The 22,440-nt window shown below is 43.6% G+C and overlaps 1 protein-coding gene across 1 annotated transcript in view; it reads right to left on the bottom strand.

Moving 5' to 3' along the window:
* AFF3 (AF4/FMR2 family member 3) overlaps positions 1-22,130 on the bottom strand; it is a 582,836-nt gene extending 560,706 nt beyond the window's left edge. The window contains exon 1 of the mRNA XM_027554698.1: positions 21,994-22,130. Within this exon, the coding sequence (XP_027410499.1) occupies positions 21,994-22,046 (53 nt within the window). The 5' untranslated portion in view covers positions 22,047-22,130. The remainder of the gene's footprint in view (positions 1-21,993) is intronic.
* Positions 22,131-22,440: the final 310 nt, after the last annotated feature.

A 22,440-nucleotide genomic window follows, 5' to 3' on the forward strand; every position in this document is an offset into this window, starting at 1 on the left:
AGCACACCAGGCCTCCCTGTCCATCACCAACTCCCGGAGTTCACTCAGACTCACATCCATCGAGTCAGTGATGCCATCCAGCCATCTCATCCTCTGTCATCCCCGTCTCCTCCTGCCCCCAATCCCTCCCAGCATCAGAGTCTTTTCCAATGGTTAGACACATTAATTTATTATGAAAGATTTGTGTCGATAAAGTAATATTTAAAATGTCATCAAGATAACTCACTTTCTTGAGGACACAAAATTATTTTCAACAAAGGATAGTTTATGAATGCTCGTGTTTTCACTACTGGTCCAGAGCATGCTTCTTTATGCACGTTTATTAGCATAGTGCATATCAATTACTTTATGACCAATAGATACAGCAACCAACACACAAAATTATCAGTGTTACTCTAAAACCAATTTGGGGAAGGCCCGGAAGACACAGGTGGCCCTCAGTATCCACAGTTCCGCAGAAGCAGCATTCAGCCAACCGGGGATCCTTGGATATGGAGCTTGCAGATGTGGAGGCCGACCTGCTATGCCATTTTGTAGAAGGGATTTGAGCATCGGTGGATTTTGGCATCCTCAGGGGTCCTGGAATCAACCTCCCATCGATACCAAATGACACCTGTGTTAAGCATGACACTAATGATAAACCTAAAAAATTATGCTTAGTCAAATACAATGAATTCAGGTTTGCAGAATTACTTGTAATGCAATCAAATACCTTCTTAAAACCTTACACACACACAAGTCAAAGTGACATCAGAATGTCTTGAGCCTGTCATAGCTCTTTGTCAGAGCAAAGGTATGAACTCCCCTTCAACCCCTTTCCATACAAGAGGCTGGTCTGATGTAAACATCTTTCTCATCACCTTAGCCACGCCAGTTCCCAACTCCACACTCTCCCCTAACAGCTCTCCTATCCCTTGACCGCAAACATGCAAGTTCTCCATCAGGGCCTTTGGCCTCTCACTGAGATTTCTATACCTTAAACTCCAAAACCACTCCCAGCTGGACCATTTCCATTCCCAAATCCATGCAGCAGACTGGCTATGCCAGAATCGCCTGAGACTGTGGGTTTTTCATAAGCCAGTACAAATCCCTGGTCCCCGACCCTAGAGACTCTGAATGTCAGGTGATTCTGGGAAGCAGCTAGATTTAAGAACTCCTGGACTCACCGTGGATATTAACACGGTGTTTTGGGCACGGTGCTCCTCACTGTACAACGAGGAAACCGGGCTGCAGAGATGACCCCAAGTCTCCATCCACGCGGACCTAACAGTCTAGGAGTCTAGCTTCTAGAGCTACTTCATGGACACTGGTTTCTCTCCAACCAGACTTCATGTTTTTCAGAGTAGAGACCACATGACCTCTTCTGAGTGTTTCGTGCACAGTTCAATAAGTGTAATCATGAGCTCCTATGACAATGCCCTGCCGATTGAGGAGACAGACGCTGCTCTGGCCAGGCAAATCTTGTGCAGAGTCTGATCCACAAGTTAGATCGGGCATCAGAAGAACCTCCCACAGAGGCTTCAAGATATTGGCACTTGATTTACCACCATCCACAAACTACAGAAATCACTCTTCCAAACACCAGAAAACCAAGAAAGCTTAAGTTCTGACTTTCTGTCTATTTGTTAAGGAAACCACAGAAGATGCTTACAGATTCCATCTCTGGTTTATGAGAATTATGAGCCATATTGCTGGTACTGTCGAAAGTGTTCACATATCTAAGAGAAAGTAATGGTGAGATAAACAAGACCATAGTTCTTTTTACTGCAATGTCAAGAGGAAAATGCAGGTAACCATTCAAATCCAGCAAATACATCAAACAGGCTTTGCATCTGTTACCAAACTTATACTATTGAAAGGGGACTTTACTAGCTGGCCTTTCGGAGTTTTCCAATGTGTGGCTATGGAATCTTCTTAACAAGAAGAGTATCTCTGTTGAAAAGCTAAGATTTACAGAAGCAGAAAAAAACAATTGTCCTCACATTTATGTAGCCTTAATCGCAGGTGGCTCAGTGGTAAAGAATCCACCTGCCGATGAAGGGAACACGGGTTCAACTGCTGGATCAGGAAGACCCCTTGGCAACCCACTCCAGTATTACTGCGTGGAGAATCCCACAGACAGAGGAGACTGGCAGGCTACATACAGTCCATGGTGTAACAGAGAGATGGTCACAACTTAGCAACTAAACAACAACGATATAAACAACAGTCATTTTCAGGTCCTTTTCACATGTTATTTCATTTCAGCCTCTCACAACAGCCCTTGGAGCAGTCAAGGTGTACATTATCTGCATTTTTACAAATGAAAAAATAAAACAGAGAGGTTATGAAACTTCTCCACGGTGGAGCTAGAACCAGACACCCAGGGTTCACACTCTCTTAATGACTCGCTATACCAGGAATCCCACCGAGGAAGAAGATGTGTGATGTCTGGCCAGGTCAGTGGGGGGTTGGCTTGTCTCCTTCATTTTATTTTAAATTTGAAGGTACTGAAACAAGGTGTCAGAGCATTCAACTGGCCACAGGCCGCATCGCGTCTAATTATGTAATTGTTTCAGACAATTCTCCTTGGGGCTTCCCAGCTGGTGCTAGTGGTAAAGAACCCACCGACCAATGCAGGACGCGTAAGAGACGCGGGTTTGATCCCTGGATCAGGAAGGTCCCCTGGAGGAGGGCATGGCAACCCACTCCAGTACAGTCTTGCCTGGAGAATACTATGGACAAAGGAGCCTGGCGAGTTATAGTCCACAGGGTCACAAAAAGTCTGACTCAACTAAAGCAACTTAGCACGTGCAGACAATTCCTGCATCTTCTTGGTCCCTGAAGGTATCTGAGTTCGTGAACCCACTGCTAGGTAATTACACTTACATACCTAAGCAAATACAAATAATTCTATCTTAACATCACATAATATCTTAAGAGCACATTCACATCATATGTTTCACTTGCTTCTCATATTCCTATTTCCTGATTAGAAAACAAAGCTCAGTGGGGGAGGGAGAGAGTGGAGAAAGTAGTATCAACATATATACACTATCAGGCATAAGCTGGGCAGCTGGGGAGAAGGTGCTGTGTAGCAGGGAGCCCAGCCTTGTGCTCTGTGATGACCTGGAAGGATGGGATGGAGGAAGTGAGGGAGACTGGAGAGGACGGGGATGTATGTATAGTTATGGATGATTTGCATTGTTGCATGGCAGAAATCAACACAACATTGTAAAAAAATTTTTAACTCAAATTTAAAAAAAAACAAAAGAATTCAGACCAAAAACAAACAAACAAAACTGAGTGACTTTCACAAGGTCAGGACCTAAACTCTGAATGTGTCAGGCAAGAAAGAACATGGTGTGGGAATTTCTTAAGCAAGTTTCGAGGTAAAGCTCTTTAGATAACCATCATATAAAAGTTTCTGAATGTGAGTACTCAGGTAGGCATATGTTGAAATTTGATTATCACTCAAAGGGCAGTCATTAAGAGTATGAGCAGAAATGAAACTTCCATATTCCCATTAAGGAGTCATGTATCAACATTTTTCTCCCCAAGTGTTCATGAGCTTGTAATAATAAAAAAGAAGCTGACAAATGTCTGTATTTTTAAATAATTCAACAAAATTTCTAGTAAAAGGAGTCCAGCAAGGTACAAAAGAATTATATATCATGACAATGTGACATATTTTGGGAATGTGAGGTTGGTTCAACATACAAAATTAGTCAATGTAATAAATCACATTTACACAATAAAGGACAAAATTCACATGATCAGATCAATAGATGCAGAAAAAGCCTTTGACAAAATGAAACACTTTCATGATAATAACATTCAACGAACTAGGAGCAGAAAGAAACTTCCTCAACCTGATAAAAAAGACATCTATGAAAACCCACAACATCATAATGAATAGCACATGAATGAAAGTTTTCCCCCTAAGATCAGGAACAAGTCTAGAATATCCATTCTCACCACTGGTATTCAACTTTGTACTGGGGGTTCCAACAGATCAATCAAACAAGAAATAAAAGACATTCAGATTGAAAAGGAAAAAGCAAAACTATCTCTATTTGCAAATGAGCTGATCTTGCATATATAAAATTCAAAGGAATACATATGTACATGCACACATACACACCACTACCCAACTATCAAGACTAATGAATACATTCAGCAAAGTTGCAGATACAAAAAATAAAGTACAAATTATTAGTCATCCATATTTTCATCAATATATAATTACTGGCAACTAAAAAGGTTGCTCTTTTATTTTTATTCATCTCCATCTGAGATGCAGACATATAAAATTCAGAGTTTATATTAGATGTTTCAACTATCTGCTATTTAAGAGATATGTTTCTTGGAATACACACAGTTCTAGAAAATGTGAAAGGAAAAATCTTTGGCTTATATAGCCAAGAAGGTTAAGTGATGAGAATTAGAGAAGATTTTGAAGCAACAAAGATCTTCTGCTAGGCCCATTAAAGAACACTAATTTGCTCACGTTTTAATTCTCTAATGGGTCTTTTTCAAAGTACTATATAGCAGTTGTAATTGGTTCAAAATATTGCATCTTGATGCTCACACAAACTGAAAGTAATGACTACATTTTCACTTATAAAGTTTATATTTTTACTTTGGCCCAGTCTCCTGGAGATTTTAAACACCATTAAGCACATCACAATATTGGTGCGGACTCTCTTCAATTTCATTAGAATTAATGTAGAAGAGCATCTTATTCCAATAACAGTGAACATGTTTCTTACATAACATAACCCCAAAATACATAGCGAGTTGTCCTATGTTTCAGAAAAGCATTATATTTAGCTCTTTTCTACAGATCTGAATATGGACCCTGCCTATTCTAAAACCCGTAAGGAATAAAGTGAGCTGGGCTATGGCTATGCTGAGAAATCCTGTGAAGACCCAGGAAATTCCCTTCATCCCCTCTACTCTAGGACCCCAGTAAACACACACTCATTAATTCCCATCAACGGTTATTTATCACTCCCCAGGTACTTGTGGTTCACACATCTTCTTTTGTCACTTACATTTTTTTCAAACATCAAAACTAGGTTCAAGCTATATGTAAAGCTTCAGTTAAAGAAGGCATTAACGAGACTTTTTCTGTAAAGCAGATAATTTATTGCCTGATTCCCTTCCAAGGTATATGGATTTTGCTCCTCATTTACAACTTGATTATACTTAGTGGCAAGCAAAGTCAAGTTATTTAATTTACAAATCAGGACACAGTAATTGAATAACAGTATTCTTTTCTACATGGTGGAGGCAAATTATTTAGAGATGAAAGTTTAAATAAACACATATTTTTAAAAACAATTTCCCTAATGTTATAAGTCTGTAACACAGAAGCTTTGGACCTCTGGATGAAAACATCTCACTGGGGTTTATCACCTGTCCCTTTTTTCCAAAGTGAAAACTCAAAAGAGATGATAAATGCCAGTAAAAAGAAAACCACAGGCCAAAAGACAGAAATCTTCTATAATATAAAAGAATATGTACCAGACAGTTCTATAAACTCTTTTTTGAATCTTTCCATTTTTCTTTAATCTAAAAACACTGATTAACTATATACACACATATATATGTGTATTTTATACCTACATTTATACCTACATACATGATGCTGCTGCTTAGTTGCTTCAGTCCTGTCTGACTCTGCAACCCTATGCACTGCAGCCCACCAGGCTCCTCTATCCATGGGATTCTCCAGGCAAGAGTGCTGGAGTGGGTCACCATACTCTCCTGCAGGGGATCTTCCCGACCCAGGGATCGAACCTGTGTTTCCTGCATTGCGGGCAGATTCTTTCCCACTGAGCCACCAGGGAAGTCTACATACGTACATACATACATACATATATATATATATATAACACACATATACATATGACTTCCCCAGTGCAGTGGTAAAGAACCTGCCTGCCAATGCAGGAGACGTAAGAGATGCAGGCTCTATCCCTAGGTCTGGAAGATCCTCTGGAGAAGGAAATGGCAACCCACTCCAGTATTCTTGCCTGGAAAATTCCATGGACAGATGAGCCTGCAGGCTACAGTCCATGGGGTTGCAAAGAGCGAATGAGCGACTAAGCATGCACGTATGCATACACATGCACACATACACACACACACACACAGATACACATTGACTAGTTACATAGTAGACTATTCCACTTTCCACTTTTTCATCACCCTCCCTTTAAGAGAACATGGATCCCTGCTGACTGGCATGTGACCTGCAGTACTGCTTTGGAAAAGAAGGATAGTTTCCCTTCCAACTGATGTCAGGCTTGACCTTTCAACTTATTAAGCCAATGACATGGGAGCCATATGACAGACTCCACATCCAGCAAAAGGTCTCTGTCCCCTCTATGGAGAGGATGGCATACTTCAGAAGAGTGCACTCTGTCAGGCTGGGTCTGGAAATGAAAAGACACCAGTGCACAGCTGGCCTTCACCTGCCATGTAACACAGATAAGAACAACAATCTGCAACTATAAGCCAGGGATCTGGGGGGTGTACGTTACCAGAGCATCACCTGACAAAAGCCTGCTGATACAAATTGCAGCCTGAACATTTAACCTGCTTCACCAATTTAACTTACCTATAGGGAGATAAACCTAAGAGATGTCATAAACAACTCCTAGGGGAGGTTGATTTCACATTTCAGTATGAAAGAAATACTTCATGACTCATCTCCAGGTTTGCCAGGATCCAGCAATATGATGTAAAGCTATCCCACGTTCTACATCAGTGATTAATGCAGAGATGAAAGAAGAAGGAAATCAAGAGACTAGAAAGCAGGGAAATCTAGAGTCTATAGAAATGAGGGCTACATGACTTCACGTCACTGTACCAAGACCACAAGGAACAGTCATCCCATTGGAGAATCTGGGGTCATTCTATGACCGAAGACTGGGGAGCAAGCATATGGGTATGGACCGAAGTAGAGATATGAGGTCAGGGTAGAGATATCCATCTGAAATAATGATCGCAGTTTGTACTGACAGAAAAGAATATAAATGTTGCCATTTGGGCTATCCATAGTCATTGCTCCAAAGTCCACCTCAACTGAACAATAATATAATTGCTTCACCAATTTTGAAGTTCCGGTTTTAATTGTTCTCTATCTTAACTAAACACATATAATAAATGTTTAAAACAGGTAGTTCTTAGCACTCACAATGCACAGGACTCATAAAGTTTAATATTAGCACTGAGGAGCCAGAAAAAGAAATCCTTGCCCTCAAGAGAAAAAAGCATTAGACCATCTTCTAAGACTGTGTTCTGCGGTCACCAGATAAACACAAGCACAGACCTTTGGGGCAAGGAGAAGATATCAGCTAAAAATTAAGATACAAACTGACTCACATAAATGCTTCTAAGTATCTTTTCAGCCACAGAATGGATACAATCATTGAAAACAATTGCTAATCAAAACATTAAGTAAAAAAAAAAATTAAGCAACCATGAGACGGGCAAAAAGAATGAATAATAAAGTTACCACTTCTTGAGGACCTACTGTGTGCTGGGCTATATTATCTTATTTAATCTGCATAGCAAATCAGTTGCATAGGCATTATTGCCTGTTTTATACATGAGGAAACTGAGGTTAGGAAACAGAGAAGTTAGGTTACTAGTCCAAGGTAGTACACTTTGTAAATGGCATAGTCAGAACCCACCACAGGCTGGCTCCAAACCTCTGCCCTTCCCATTATCAAATGGCAGTGTTCTGGAATTTTATCAGCCAAGCAGATTTTTTTCCTTAAAATTTAAACTGTCTTATTCAAGGATTTTGTAAAGGAGGCATTCAAAGTTATTTTTGTCACCTGTTTCAACATGTCACAATTCCTTATGCCAAGAATCTATTAACTTTACTTCACCCAAATATCTTGTGACACAAATTAAGCCTATTTACCCTTTCTATGTCATCAAGGTAACACTTTTTATAGAAGCAGTAACAGAGCTTGAAGAGACAGTCTGTCTTTATGTAGAAACTAAGAAGAAACTGCAAGAAACTCTGCATGAAAAAAAATCACTTACTCAGTTTCAAATTACTTTCATAAGGTAGTTTGACTAATTTGTCTGCTGCATCATTACTGTTATTAATAAAATTACATTTAGGTGTTGGGGTAGATTGGACCAAGTGGGGTGAACAGTTGTGACCATTTTCTTCGTCCATAAAACTTGTCAAATTAGTGGTTTTACGAGGATACAAAGTTTTTATGTGTTTGAAATGCTGACAAAAAGAGCCGTACCTAAAATGACAAAGAATTTCAGACAATCCTAGCACAGGAAAGCCTGTTTGATTAGAATTATATTTATTTGAAATATACAATAATTGGACACAGTATATTATTCATCCTGAATTAAAAAGCTGAAAGTAAATCTCAAGATGTTTCTCTATATATACCTTATTGTACCTGTTGGAGACCACACACACACGTGTATATGCACACACATACTAATTACAAATAACGTCAGAAGGGACCTCAGAACCCATACCCTATAAGCCTGTCATTAAGAGATACTGAGATAACTTCTGATAGGATGATGGCCACAAGGAAGGACCTTGGAGCCAGACCACCTGGGCTAAACCCCCAGCTCCGCCTGCACTGGCTGTGGCGCGTTGGGCAAGGTACTGTTTCCTTCTCTATCAAATTGGGAATAACAGAACTGGCCTCACAGGTTAGGAAGATTAACTGAGACACCGCACATGTAAAGGGCTCACCACACTTCCTTATGAAGAAAAACTAAGAAACCCCAAGGCCAAATAGGCTGATGAGCACCCTTCAAAGGAGATCCTGCTGTTAAATGCCAGAGCAACGTCCCAGGGCACCTGACTTTGCCAGTCTTGTCTGTTTGAAAACATTTTTAATAATCCGTGTTCAACAGTTCACCGTGAGAAAAGTCCACTGATTTTTCCTGGCAAGTTAGCCTCATCCAATTTCTTCCGAATCAAAAAACCACCCCAGCCTCCTCACATTAGGTGACTCATCTAAAGCAGCTGCCCACTGGGGCAGGCAGGGAGAGGGAGGGATGGATTGTGGGAATAGATGCAAACTAGTATATACAGGAGGGATAAACCACGAGGTGTCTCAGATGGTAAAGAATCTATCTGCCTGCAATGCAGGAGACCTGGCTTCAATGCCCAGGTCAGGAAGATCCCCTGGAGAAGGCAACAGCAACCTACCGCAGTATTCCTGCCTGGAGAATCCCATGGACAGGGGAGCCTGGCCAGGGCTGCAAAGAGTCAGACACCACTGAGCGACTAACAGTTTCAGTTTCAAACCACAAGGTCCTGTTGCACAGCACTGGGAACTATATTCAACATTGTATGCCAGACCATAATGGAAAAGAATATGAACACAAATATATACATATGTATAACTGAATCACTCTGCTGCACAGCAGAAATTAACACAGCATTGTAAATCAACCATACTTCCATAAAACAAAGCAGGCAACCATGAACCCCATTCTCTCCAGGCTTCCATCTCTCTGACCATTTCTTCAACCTCCTGCCCAGACTGCCTTCCAACCCACTGCTCCTCTGGGTCCTCAGCTAACATATTCTCCCCTCCCTCTTCCTAGGTGATCCTGTCCAACCACATGATTGTCTCTAGTACCTATGTAACGATAACTCCCAAATATTTATTTTGTCCTTGCCTTCTTTCAAAAGGTCACTACCTCACAGCAAACTTGCTCCAGGCAACTCTACCTGGATGGTCCACAGGGATTTCAAATGGAACATTTTAAGATCCAAACACTCCATCCGCCCCCACTCAGCTTGCTCCTCCTCCTATACTCCTACCTCATCACACAAGCCAAACATCCTAAAAGCACCTTTGCCCACCCCCACCCCCGGCCCAGTCTCCCTTATTCCCCCAACAAGTCAAATAGCAAAATTTCCAGTGTAATTCCCTACAGACTTCTCTAGTCCTCCTCTTCCCTCTGTCCTTCCTGCCTGACCTGATCCTCCAGACATGGCCCATCACGGCCCCCAGACTCACCCATGCCAAATGCCTTCTAGAAATAATAATAAAATATAAGCGGGGCCGTTTTGCTCCCCTGCTCACACAGCAGTCCCCGGCCTACTGGACAATGTCTAAGCTCATTGAAATGCCATGTGGGGCCCTCCGCACCCAACCTCCCCTCCTGCTGCTGCCTACCTGGAACGCTTCAGACCCACAACCCCCCTGCACTGGTCACAGCGACCATCACAACACAGCGCCCTGCACCTGTCGACCTCACTTACGGTACTGCGCCTGCAGCACCCTCTTCTCCTAGCCTACCTCCAATTCATCCTTTAAAACTCAAACTGGGTGTCACTTTCCCCAGGAAATCTTCCCCGAAACTCCGTAATGGAGAGGGTACTCTCTTATGTACTCCACTGGGTTCCCTATTAAAACTGGTACAAACCCTACTGAGATTATTTGAAATAATCCATCTGAAGCTTAAGGTAAAATGTGTCTGGCTTAATAATCTCAATCCAGAAACCTGTAAATCTAGAGAAAGAGATATGAAGAGCAGCTTAGGCATACATATTGTGTTAGATTATTGTATATACTATTTCAGGATGTTAAAACATTACTTTTATCCTGCTGAAGGATAACAGTAAAGAAAAGAATAGAAATCAACTTATGTAACTAATTATCTACCTAAATAGTAGAAATGAAATTACCACACTTTCTTTTTCTACTATAAATATTTAATTTCCATATTCAGAACTTGTTAACTCAGCCTTGAAGTTTTCATTCAACTTGCGGGGTGGGAGGGGAGAGGCAGGGACTAAAGTGGTATGTAAAATTCACTGCTTTCCCATAAGATACTTTTCTCAGATACTCTGCTCATACTAAAAGATTAAAGTCTACTTACTGAAAAACAAAGACACACTCTAAAGGAAAGTCACCTAAACGATTTAGTTCTCAGAAGAAGCCATACCATATTCTGGGGAAGGATCTACCTTTGATGAAAACACACACACACACACACACACACACACAAACGGGAGAGTCCAGCCGAGCCGCCCACTCTGGCACATGGAGGTGATTCTGAGAAGGACTCAGCAGCCTCTGCAGGCAACATCTGTCCTGAGCGCCAATATTATGACCAGCAGATGATCATGGCGCTTGGGAATAGCATGGATGCTCCCTCCTCATCCCAACATGAGCCCAGACAATGGGAGCCAGGCAAAGGCTTCATGCTGAACTTCCACACCCAGCCATACAACACAGCCATACAACTATTACCTGTTCAATTTTCCACCAAAGAGTGAGCACTGTTAACATACGGAGGTTGTTGAAGAGGTATGGTTTCCCCATCACTGCTGATGCTACAGCCTGCTCCCTCAGGATGACAGACAGCTTACATACTTGGCTCAGAGGGTCTCTAAAGTTACATCCTCCCTCCAAGGAATCCTCATTTCCACTGCTGCTGTGGACCACAAGAGGGGTAAGTGGCACATTTCAGAAAGTGGATGGACCAACCCATTCCGGATCCTGAGCGTCTATTTCAGTGAACTGCAGAGACAGGCCAGCCTATCTCGTCAGTCAAGCCCCAATTCTGAATTACATAGCCAAAGTTCAGAATTTAGCTGACCACTATCAATTGCTTTTTTCTATTCCAAAGGGACAGCTTGGTGTTTCTTCTTGCTGTTGTTGTTTGTCGTTCAGTCAGTAAGACATTTCAGACTCTTTGCGACCCCATGGACTGCAGCATGCCAGGCTTTCCTGTCCTTCACTATCGCCTGGAATTGCTCATCACCATTGAGTCGGTGAGGCCACCCAACCATCTCATCTTCTCTTGCCCCCTTCTCCTGCCTTCAATCTCTCCCAGCATCAGCGTCTTTTCTAATGAGTCAGCTCTTCACATCAGGTGGCCAAAGTATTAGAGCTTCAGCATCAGCCCTTCCAATGTGTGTTCAGGATTGATTTCCTTAGGATTGACTGCTTTGATCTCCTTGCAGTCCAAGGGACTCTCAAGGGTCTTCTCCAGCACCAAAATTTGAAAGCATCAATTCTTCTTGCTCAGCCTTCATTATCATCCAACTCTCATATCTGTACATGACTACTGGAAAAACTGTAGCTTTGAGTATACAGACCTTTGTTGCCAAAGTAATGTCTCTGCTTTTTAACATGCTGCCTAGGTTTGTCATAGCTTTTCTTCCAAAGGGCAAGCATCTTCTAATTTTGTGGCTGCAGTCACCACTCACAGTGATTTTGGAGCCCAAGAAAATAAAATCTGTCACTGTTTCCACTTAGGGCCCAACACAGCAAACCACTAACTCAGAGCCTCCCCTCCTTGACTGGGGAAGCTGTGCAAATCACCTGGCTACCCCGTTATCTGTATCATTATTGATAGTCATTAAATAATGTTTTCTCCAAAGTGAGAGAAAATACATTAATTTGATGATAACAGTATAAATCAAAGCAATAACCAAACCCCTGCTTCCTTCTGCTGGGTCTGATCTGTCTCCACGCCTGGGGCAGCTGTTTCCCTCTCACTTAGTCCCTATCTGAAGAAGTTACACAGACTCTAATGTTGCCTACTACAGGAAATGGTTAAATGCAATTGGATAACACTGGATTATGAGGTAGAAGGCAATATTCCAGCCACTGAAAGCACAAACACAAAGTGCTGCCCCAAACAACAGGCTAAAAGCAAAGGTAAGCACTTCCTCTGAGGGGGTCACACGTGTCTCCAGGCTGCACAATTTAAACTAGTCACTATCATTCCTGAAAAGTCAGCTCTGTCTTCCAAATCTGAAATAGTCACAATTGCTGAAGCCCAATCTGGCGTGCTCCTATCAGCTACAGTCTTCCATGCCTATCTCAGAGAACGAAAATCTGTGTGTGTGTATGTGTGTGCATGCACACAAACCCTCATTAAGAAGATAAAGTAAATAAATTTCCCGCCAAGCTCACAGTACACTCAAAGTCAACTGTGCTGTATTTACTCACATAATCAGTCTCATCTGCACTTATTTTTCTAATGAAACAGGACTGGAAATTAAACATGGCTAAACAGCAGCTAAGTCTGACTGCCTAATGGACTCGGGCACTCTGCTGAGCAAGGGACGGTCCCCCCAGAGGCTCTGAGCCCACCATGGGTTCCACCTGGAGCTGAGCTGTGATTTCTTTTAGGACACTGGGAGAGGTGCAGTTTGCAGCTATGGCCACAGGGTAGTGCAGTAATTCTGCAAATAGTTACCCCCTCCCCCATCACGGCCACCTCCCTGCACCACCCTACCCCTAGCTTCTTCGTAAAGAGAATGGGACCATTTGGTCTGAGTCCTGGGCACCTACAGGAACGTTTGTGAGATTCCTGCGAAACACAGAGTATTTGTAAAATTCTAAATCCAGTCACTCTAAGCGCTGGCTCTTAATGCAGAAGGCCTCTGTCTCTGAAGGGCTGACAAGAACTGTAAAGCTATAAAAAGTGATTAGCCCATTTATTATAAACTTTGTTTACTTAGGTTTTTATGTTTATTTCCCACTATATCCCCACTAGGATACAATTAACCACCCCCTCACTCATCAAAATTGTATTAGGAAGATTCACGAAAATAAAATAAATGCTGCATCAAAATGTAACCTCCCAGCACTGTGGAACCGTAACGCTATTATGCAGAGCCTTCTCAAAACAAAAAGATGATGCAAAATTTGTTAAGAGCTTCTTTTCAAAGGAATGTTTATTCTTTTACTTCTTGCTACTCAAGGTTTGGTCTAAGGACCAGCAGTTCTATCTGGGAGCTGATTAAAATTGCAGACTCATAACCCTACCAGGGAAACCTGGTGTGCTGCAGTCCAGGGGGTCCCAAAGCGTCAAGACACGACTGAGTGACCGAACAACGGTAACAACCCTGCCCTGCACCTATTAAATCAGAATCTATGTTTTATCAAGATACAAGTTATCTAGATGCAGGGAGCCTGAGCAGCGCTGGCCTGAGTGATAGGTAAGTATATGGACCTTTGTACTTCAAAACTATTTTCTAACCTAAGTCTTTTCTTCCTCAAGATACATTTTATAGAAAAATAAATATATCTTGAAATTCTAAAACAAAAGTAGACAGATTATTTCCCCAGAACTGCTGATGATTAGCTAGAATAAAGCCTTTTTCTATCTAAACTGCCAGGTTACTAATTATCATTTCCATGAACCTGACAGAAAATTTGGTCTGTCACTTCATAACTCAGGTAAACAGTGCCGGTATGACAAGAAAAATTTACCTAAGACTAACAGACTCCTATTACAACCTCCAGAGGATTTTCAGAAACTAATTTCCTGTCCATAAGAAAAGGAAAAATAAAATTGTTTCAGTTCAAGTTAAGCACATAGCTCTACATTGAGTTGCTATGTGCGTGTGGTCACCAAATTACAGTCACTGTTGTTTACTGCAGCTAACAACGAGCCTCCTGGGAAGAAATTAATGTGAAGAAGCCTAAGTACCCTCCACGCCCTTCTCCACATGTGAGTAGAGAAATTGCAAAGGGTAAAATACACAAGTGAACACAATTAATGACTATGGCTCTTTGATTCCTGCTTGCATGAGATAGGAATGATCATAGAATTGTGACGCTGGAAGGACTCAGAGATAACTTCCTGCTGCCAGTCCACTTACTCTGGAAACTCTTTCTACAAAGTCCCTGGCAGGGGGTCTCAGCCTCCTAGGGACAGGTCATCGACACTCTCTGAGACAGCCTTGTCACTCACACCCACTGACCTTAATGACATCCTTGGACAACCCAGTGAAATACCTGGGAGCACTCAGAGCCCCTATCATGTCCCCAGGTATTTCACATCCCCAGGTATTTCACGTCCCCAGGTATTTTGTTTCCATAGACTAAAACCCATTAAGCTCCTCGGATAGTGTGGTACCCTCTCATCCTGGTATAACTGTGTTATTTTGTTTTTACTGAAACTAAATTATGATTAGCCTGACATAATTTAATGAGACCCACAGAGCCAAATGAAGTCATTTGATGTAATGGGTGGTAATTCAATACATTCTCAGTTAAACATCAAAGATTATGTAATGGTTAATATATCTACACGTTACTAGTACAACTGTAAGTAAGGACATATCTGTCTGCTCAACCATGATGTACAACTAAGAAAATCTACTGACCTCTACTCAAAAAGGTCCCTGGGTCCTACTGCCAGGGACAGAACTCTGCACCAGATGGATGACCTGATCCAACATGACCTTTCTGTATCCTTCCCTGTTTATGATAAAGAGACATTTTGAAGGAAGTAAAGGGTATAAAAGAACTGCGTTTGGCATTCACAAAGCAATTGACACTTTCATTACTTAACATCACAATCTTATGAGGTAGGCCGGTATAAGTGCCGTCATTTTATAAGTGATTAAACAAGACTGAGAATAGGAAATGAGAAAGATCTTGAGCTGCCCAGGGCCAAACAGAAAGCAAGACTGGAGCCAGCTGAATTCAGAAACCTCAATTAAATTCCCAAACAAAAGAGAAAAGGCAACACTAAAATAAGTTTTATGGGTTCCACTCTAAAACAAAACAAGGAAACATTATGTTATCATTAAATGATATTAAAATCATCTTTTATGGCCCTGATTTTGCCACCAAAGCTTTATCCTACCACCCCTCCCCCCCCCAAAAAAAAACAAATTCCTGCATTTCATTTTTAGGGAGGTTTTTTTTCTTAATTTGACTGTTATTTTAACCAAAATTATGCCAAAGGGCCTCGTTCAAGTTGCTAAATTTAAAGTGCCATTGATTAGATCCATTCTGGTTCACAAGGACATTCTCCCGAAATAGACTTTTAGCATTTTATAACCCTCCTACATTTTCACAGAAGAGAATCTGGAACACAGGAAGGAATCATTTCCTCACACACAAAATTCATTTTCATCGTCATCAAAAGGCACTTGGTTAAAACCCTTGGTTAAAGCTCGTCTGCACATCCAGTGCGCATCCTCCCCATTATCCTGACACCCAGTTTGAGAACCTGGGTCCTTAGCTTCAGCGCCCTGAATTAAGCCATCTCCCCACCACCCCACCCTCCAAGATACACCACTCACGGAACCACAAAGGGATGCACCCCTCAGCTCCCTGCGCTCAGCACTGCTCTGATTCCCACCTCTTACTGGCCACCAGCCCCTTCAAGGGCGCAGCCCTCCTGCCCTGGCCCTGGCAGCCACTCTGCTGTAAACTTTCTCATCCCCGCACCTGGGGAGGCCCTTTTCCACGCTCTGTGCATGCGTGCTCTGGGCCGATGATGGGCCCCGCAGACAATCATCCTCCACCTTCGGCCAATGAGAAGGAGCGCAGCCAACAGGACTGCTCTGGACCAATGGGCTCCAGCACGCCCAGGGCTCAGGCCACGCCCAGTGGAGGTGCTGGGTACCAGTTTCGCCTCTCCTTCTGGTAAACTGCTTCCAACTGTACAGAAGGAATGGGGATAGGCCTGAAAATGCTTGCTTTGTTGGAGCTAGAGGAAAGGGCTGAGGGTCAAGATCAGGAATGAGGGGCCGCTTTCTGACCCTTCATGGGGGGAGCCTAAGGAGGCCTGATAGAAGGTGATTGATTTTTAAGACAACCAAACAGGCCCGCTGGCGCTCCTGGGAAGCCTTCGACATGGAGACTACGAGGTTAGTGGCTCCTCCGCTTGGCTCCCTGTCCGCCTACAGGGGTGCAGTCCATCCCCAGATGAGTTATTAATAGTTAATAACTTCATCCAACAAGCTCCAAGCTTTATTCCCTCCTTATTTCTAGTCACAACCTTCCCTCCACATGGACTTTCCTCCCTTTCCCCTTCTCCTTCTGCAAGTCCACTTCTCCAGGATGCCTTTCACAGGCGCCTCTGCCCTAAAGGTCTCTTCCCCTACCCTTGGCGTTGCTCAGTCGCTTCTTTGTGTCCGACTCTTTTGTGACCCCATGGATTGTAGCCCCCAGGCTCCTCTGTCCTTGGGATTTCCCAGGCAAGAATACTGGAGAGGGCTGCCATTTCCTTCTCAACCCAGGGGATCTTATTGACCCAGGGATAGAACTCAAGTCTCTGCTTTGGCAGGCGAGTTCTTGACGGTGGAGCCACCAAGGAAACCTGCCTCCCCCTCAAAAGGGCAGCCTCAGCTTCTTCCTATAGCAAATCCTGATCTGGATGGCTTATTCTCCTTCAAGTTCCGTACAAATCCACTTTCCTTTGAATTACTACAGTAGGGTTTTGGTTTTTGTTTTTTTTTTTCCCCTCCTAAAGTACAGGTTTCAACCCATGGATAAGGAATTTTTAAAAAATAGAATATAAAATACCAAAGTACATCTCCCATAACGCGGGCAAGTGTTATTTGTGACACTAGTTTCAGTTATGAGTCTGTGTGCACACAAATGATGTGGTGGGTTGCAATCGTTAAACATACTTGCTACTGTGAGTCATGGTAGAAAACCTTTGAAAGCAACTGTTCTCTGACACCTAACCTAGAGGCTGCCTAATGCTCTGTGAATGCTCACTGAACAAGCTGATGAGTATGATATGATCCATTTGTTACAACTTCAAAGGTTCCACTTGCAAAGAATATAAAGTAGAATGCCTACTGGAACCCAAAGAAATGGATTCTGGGCCATGTGAGGCTATGCGTCAGAGGAGTAGGAGAGAGGAAGCTGAATATTTACTATTTTATTCCAACAGACTTTCTCCCCAGTAAGTAACATGTGTCTATATTTAAGGGAGATTAGATACAATTTTGACTTGAGTTCACTGTGGAAAGCTTATCTCGGTCACTGAAAGCACCTCATGATTACAGAGTTCTGAATCTTTGAAATATCTGGTATAGGTAATTCCACCATGACTCATAAAAGCATCTTTCAGAGACACCATGAAAGCCTTTGTTCCAGTTCTTTCTTTGCCCAAGATGCCGCTATGTCCTCTCAATACCCCACCCCCACCGTCTGTAAAAATCCCATTCATCTTTCAAGGCTTAGTTCAAAGGCCACCTTTTCCACGGAAGCCTTTTTTAAAAAACTCGATTTTTCCTCTTTCCCTCCTCCACCACCCACCCACCCTGGTCCCAAATATGGTTTCTTTCACTTCGGGATCACCAGTGTGGAAGCCTTCCTTTTATACATGTGTACTTGTCTCATCTCCACTAGACAATAACACGCACAACTCACGCTTTACTCTTCTCTGCATTCCCTGTGGTAACCAGCACGAGCTCTTGTCTTTAAGAGGTGATCAATACAATGTGTTAAGTGAATAAATGAAAGCAACTGTTACGCCATTCAAAGGGATGGTCTTTATTTTAAAGGCCCTGAGGAATGGCGTACATGCCCAGCAGCTGATCAAAAGCTTGTGGAGAATTGGAAGAAGAGGGGACGAAGGGGACAGAGATGGAGTTTGAGAAGGGGCTCGGCTCCTCTAGGCATCTGTCCCTGTAAACTTACTGAATCCCCAGCTCTTCAGGGACTCAGCTCTAAGAATGAAGCTAGGGAGCTGGGCACAGGATGCATGCCTTCACCTGCTCCAAACTCTCCACTCCTGCTTCAAACCAGAAATGGGAAGTAGAAGTGGGAATAAGGGCAGCCCTTCTCAACTTTAAGGTATGGCTGAAAAGAAAAACTGAAACTGCTATCTGGATGATTCAGGTTCAAAATTTCCACCCTCCCCCCACCTTGAAAAAAAAGAATGGGGGTTTCTGGAGGGGAGGGGAGGAGGGGAAAGGGTGTGCAAGGAAGCAGAGGAGATCAAATTCAACAATACTGAGCTCTTTAGTTCATATTGTCTCTATAGTCATTTGGGGATGCTTTCAGTGACCACTAGACTAAGCTAGCTCAGGTTCAAAGCACAGTCACAACTAATAATCTCAAATTTGTTTTATTGGAAAATGATGTCCAGCAGTGAAAACATTGTTAAAATCCCATTCTCTTTTGCCTTAGTACCTTCTCCGCTCCCGCCCCGCCCCCAAATAATAGTGTTTTCCTAAAAGGGATTAAAGAAAGAAATTTTTAGTGGTCTCTATTTTAAATTTATATACATTTTATAAGCTAATTCAAATAGGGCAGCAGATGTAATTTCCTAAATCAAGGTATTTTGTTTTCAAATCTTTAATTTTAAATTAATATAATTAAGGGATCTGATCTTCCCTTTCTTTAATATTATACCAGAATCTTCATCAAGATTTTGTTTTGTAATAAATTCCAGACCTGCCCTCATAAAATGGGAATACATCTGTAATACTTTAGAAAATACACTGGATTTAAAATGAGAAAAGTTGAGCTTTGAAATTAATGCTTGGTTCAAACATGGCTCCTCCACTTCTACATGTGTGACCTTGGGCAGGTCAGCTAATCTTCCCAACCCTCAATTTCCCAATCTGTAAACTGGGAATAAAAACAGTACTTGGGGAAAAAAAAAAAACAAACAGTACTTGGTTGTTCCCTAAGGTTGTCGTGAAAATTAAATGAGCTAAGCCATGTAATGTACTTAGAATAGAGTTTAAAGATGCTAAGTATGTGCATTGTACTTACAGCGTGTCTGGCTAAGTGTCTGTTAAATGTTAGTTTAAAAATTCGGCTGTCATTTGTTTTATGGTCTCAGTAAAGTCATTCTACAGTTCAAGGCCTCTACTTCCTTATCTGTAGAATGGGACTGCTACCACTTACCACTTCTGGGACTGTTATGAGATTCAAGTAAGGAAACAATGGATATGAAAATGTTTTGACCCACAGAAAGTACTCAAATGTTAGTTATTTGGGGTCCCCTATAAGCGTAAAAGTAAACCATAAACTTAAAAACAGAAAAACGTAAAAGTGAACCAGAAAACTGAGTTAGAAAATAGCGTCCATTCCATGTTAGAAATGTATACTTAAGGAGTTTGGTTTCGCTTTAACTGATCAGAAATATATAAGCTCTTAGAAGATGTAACTTCTGCCTCTGCAAACTAGAAATGCTCCCTCAATCAAGCCAAAGTGTTCTACTATGTTTTAATCAAGAAAGCCTGCACAGTTTCATAAGCCAAAGAGAAACTGATGAATTGATTAAACTCTGACTGCATGTACAGCAACTTAAAAAAAAAAAAAAAACGCTTATTTTTTAATTTTTTTAAATAATAAAAGTACTGTAGCTAATGTAAATTTCAAGTCAATTCAACAGACATTTTTTGTGGAACTGTGCTCCAGGTAACTCAGCCAGAAACTAAAGATGCAGAGGAAAAAAGAGCTTAGGCATGTGCTGGAAAAGTCACAGATTATGACTGATAATTTCAAAATATCCCTTGTAAGAGTCGTAAGGGGGCTTCAGTTTTGAGTCAGCAAGCAGACAAGAAGCCTAAAAACCCACCAAAACAAAAAGTTCTTTCCTTTGACTGAAAAACTGCCTTTTAAAAACAAAAGTCAAGCACAATTTCTATCTCCAAACCTACTGAATTTGTGCCAGAAACCAACATTTCAAAGTGTAAACCTGTAAAGTAATAAGTATCTATAAATGAAAGACTGAAATAAACCCCAGAAGCAACAACACAGTAATTAGCGACTTTTATAGAGTAATAACATGTTTCATATTCTTTTTACACTGACTCTTTGAAGTTTCCAGTGTAATATATAAAACTTTTATTACATTAGGGCCCATCCTTGTGTATTTTATAGGTGCCAGCATTATGCAGAGCAAGCTGCACTTGCTGATCCTCACATCTTTTATAAGAAACTGTTTGCTAATGGACTAGCTTTGTGTCCAGTTTAGTTTGTTACACCTGGTTTTAGACAGAGCAGTCACTGGAAGCATGAAGCAAGGGAAACATACACATATCCACAAATCATCTATATGATCTATAAATCAAATAGCAGTTTAGCTTTAAAATTGCACACTGCATATTCATGTGCACACCACTTGCAGTTTTAGACACATGTGAACTCTTTACTGAATTAAAGAAGAAAAGGGAGGGGTGGGGGGAACCAAACCTCAGCTCTACAATAAGCGATTTCCAGAGGCAGAACAGAATGCAGTTAATATGCTTGTTCCACAGATGTTCATTCCGTAAATATTAAACATAACACAAGTTCCTCCAGGAATATGCAGGCAGTAATTTTACCACCTGAATAGGGCTGGTTGGAAACATTTAGGAGATGGGGGGAGGCGGTGGATAAGAGGGATGTGGAAGCAGCCAATGGGATTTTTAACACACCCGAAACTAGAATTAAACTGTTTCCAGCGGCGCTTTACCTACAGCAGCTCCGCAATGTGAGGAGCCGGAGCCACAGAACCCCGAGGGCTACCGCCAGGCCGCCCGCTCCCCAAGCTGCGAGCCGTCAGCGCGGAATAAAGGGACACACGGGGCGCCAGTGGGCTGGAGCTGGGACAGGAGGAGTGTGGCCAGGCGAGGTGTGAAGAAAGAGCCCAAAGGGATTGCGAACCTCGAGGAAATGAGTCTCCCAAGGCCAGGGCCTCCGGAATTCCCGCACGGAGAAGCACTCGCCCCACTGCCCTCGGGTTCACTTTCTGTCTCGGGTGGGAGTGGGTGGGAGAGATAGAAAGGATGTGACCGCCAGGACCCGGCGCAGACAGGCGGGAGGCTGGAGCATCCTCTAAGGGCACTTGGCAGCAGCCTCAACTCCAGGGGGTCGCTGATGTGAACGACGGGGTGCGCAAATGGAGGGAAGGGAGGTGAGAGGTGCGGGGGCGGGGTGGGGGAACCGAGGGGTGGATCCCCGGCACTAGTGACACATTCTAGAAATCGGTGCATTATCAAGGCTGCGCTCTGCCCCTGGCTCCCCAGATCACCGGCCCCCGGGATGCGGGCCGACAGCACCGTGGGGAGGAGACGGGAAAGGGGGCCGAGAAGACAAGCGGGCGGCCAGGCCTCCCCCTGGGGGAGACGGGAAGGGGCCGGCGCGGCGGGCGCCCCGGACCCTCCCCGCCCCCACGGTGGCTGGTCGCCCGAACCCCCGACCCAGGTGAGGGCGCGCGGGCCGCCACAGTCTCCCCTCGCCGCTCGCGCCCGCCCAAGCGGCGGGCACAGGGACTCACCACAGCGACTCGAGGTCCCATTCCTGGAGCAGGGCTAAGTCGAAGCTGTCCATGGTGGGAGGTGTCAGCGCCGCCGCCGCCGTCGCCGCCGTCGCCGCCGCCGCCGAGGATCGGGCCGCCCGCGCGCTGCAACGAAAGGCGCCGCTCAAGGTGCATCCCGGCCGCGCCGGAGGGGCCGCCGCCCTCCCGCCGCCCGCCCCCGGCTCGGGGCTCCCGGCGCCCCCCTCCCGCCTCGGGGCCGGCCGGGCGGCTGGCGGCGGCCAGCGCACTCACCCGCTCGCCGGCTCGCGCAGGCACACACCGCAGAGAGCGGCGCGATCGCCGCCGCCGCCGCCGCCTCCTCCTCCTCCCCTCCACCCCGCCCGCCCCGCGCCCGCCCCTCCTCCCGCCCTCGCGGCGGCCCGGCCCGGCCCGGCCCGCTGCAGCCGCCGCCGCTCCGAGCACGCC

The sequence above is a fragment of the Bos indicus x Bos taurus genome, chromosome 11 (assembly GCF_003369695.1).
Source record: "Bos indicus x Bos taurus breed Angus x Brahman F1 hybrid chromosome 11, Bos_hybrid_MaternalHap_v2.0, whole genome shotgun sequence".
Taxonomy (NCBI): Eukaryota; Metazoa; Chordata; class Mammalia; order Artiodactyla; family Bovidae; genus Bos; species Bos indicus x Bos taurus.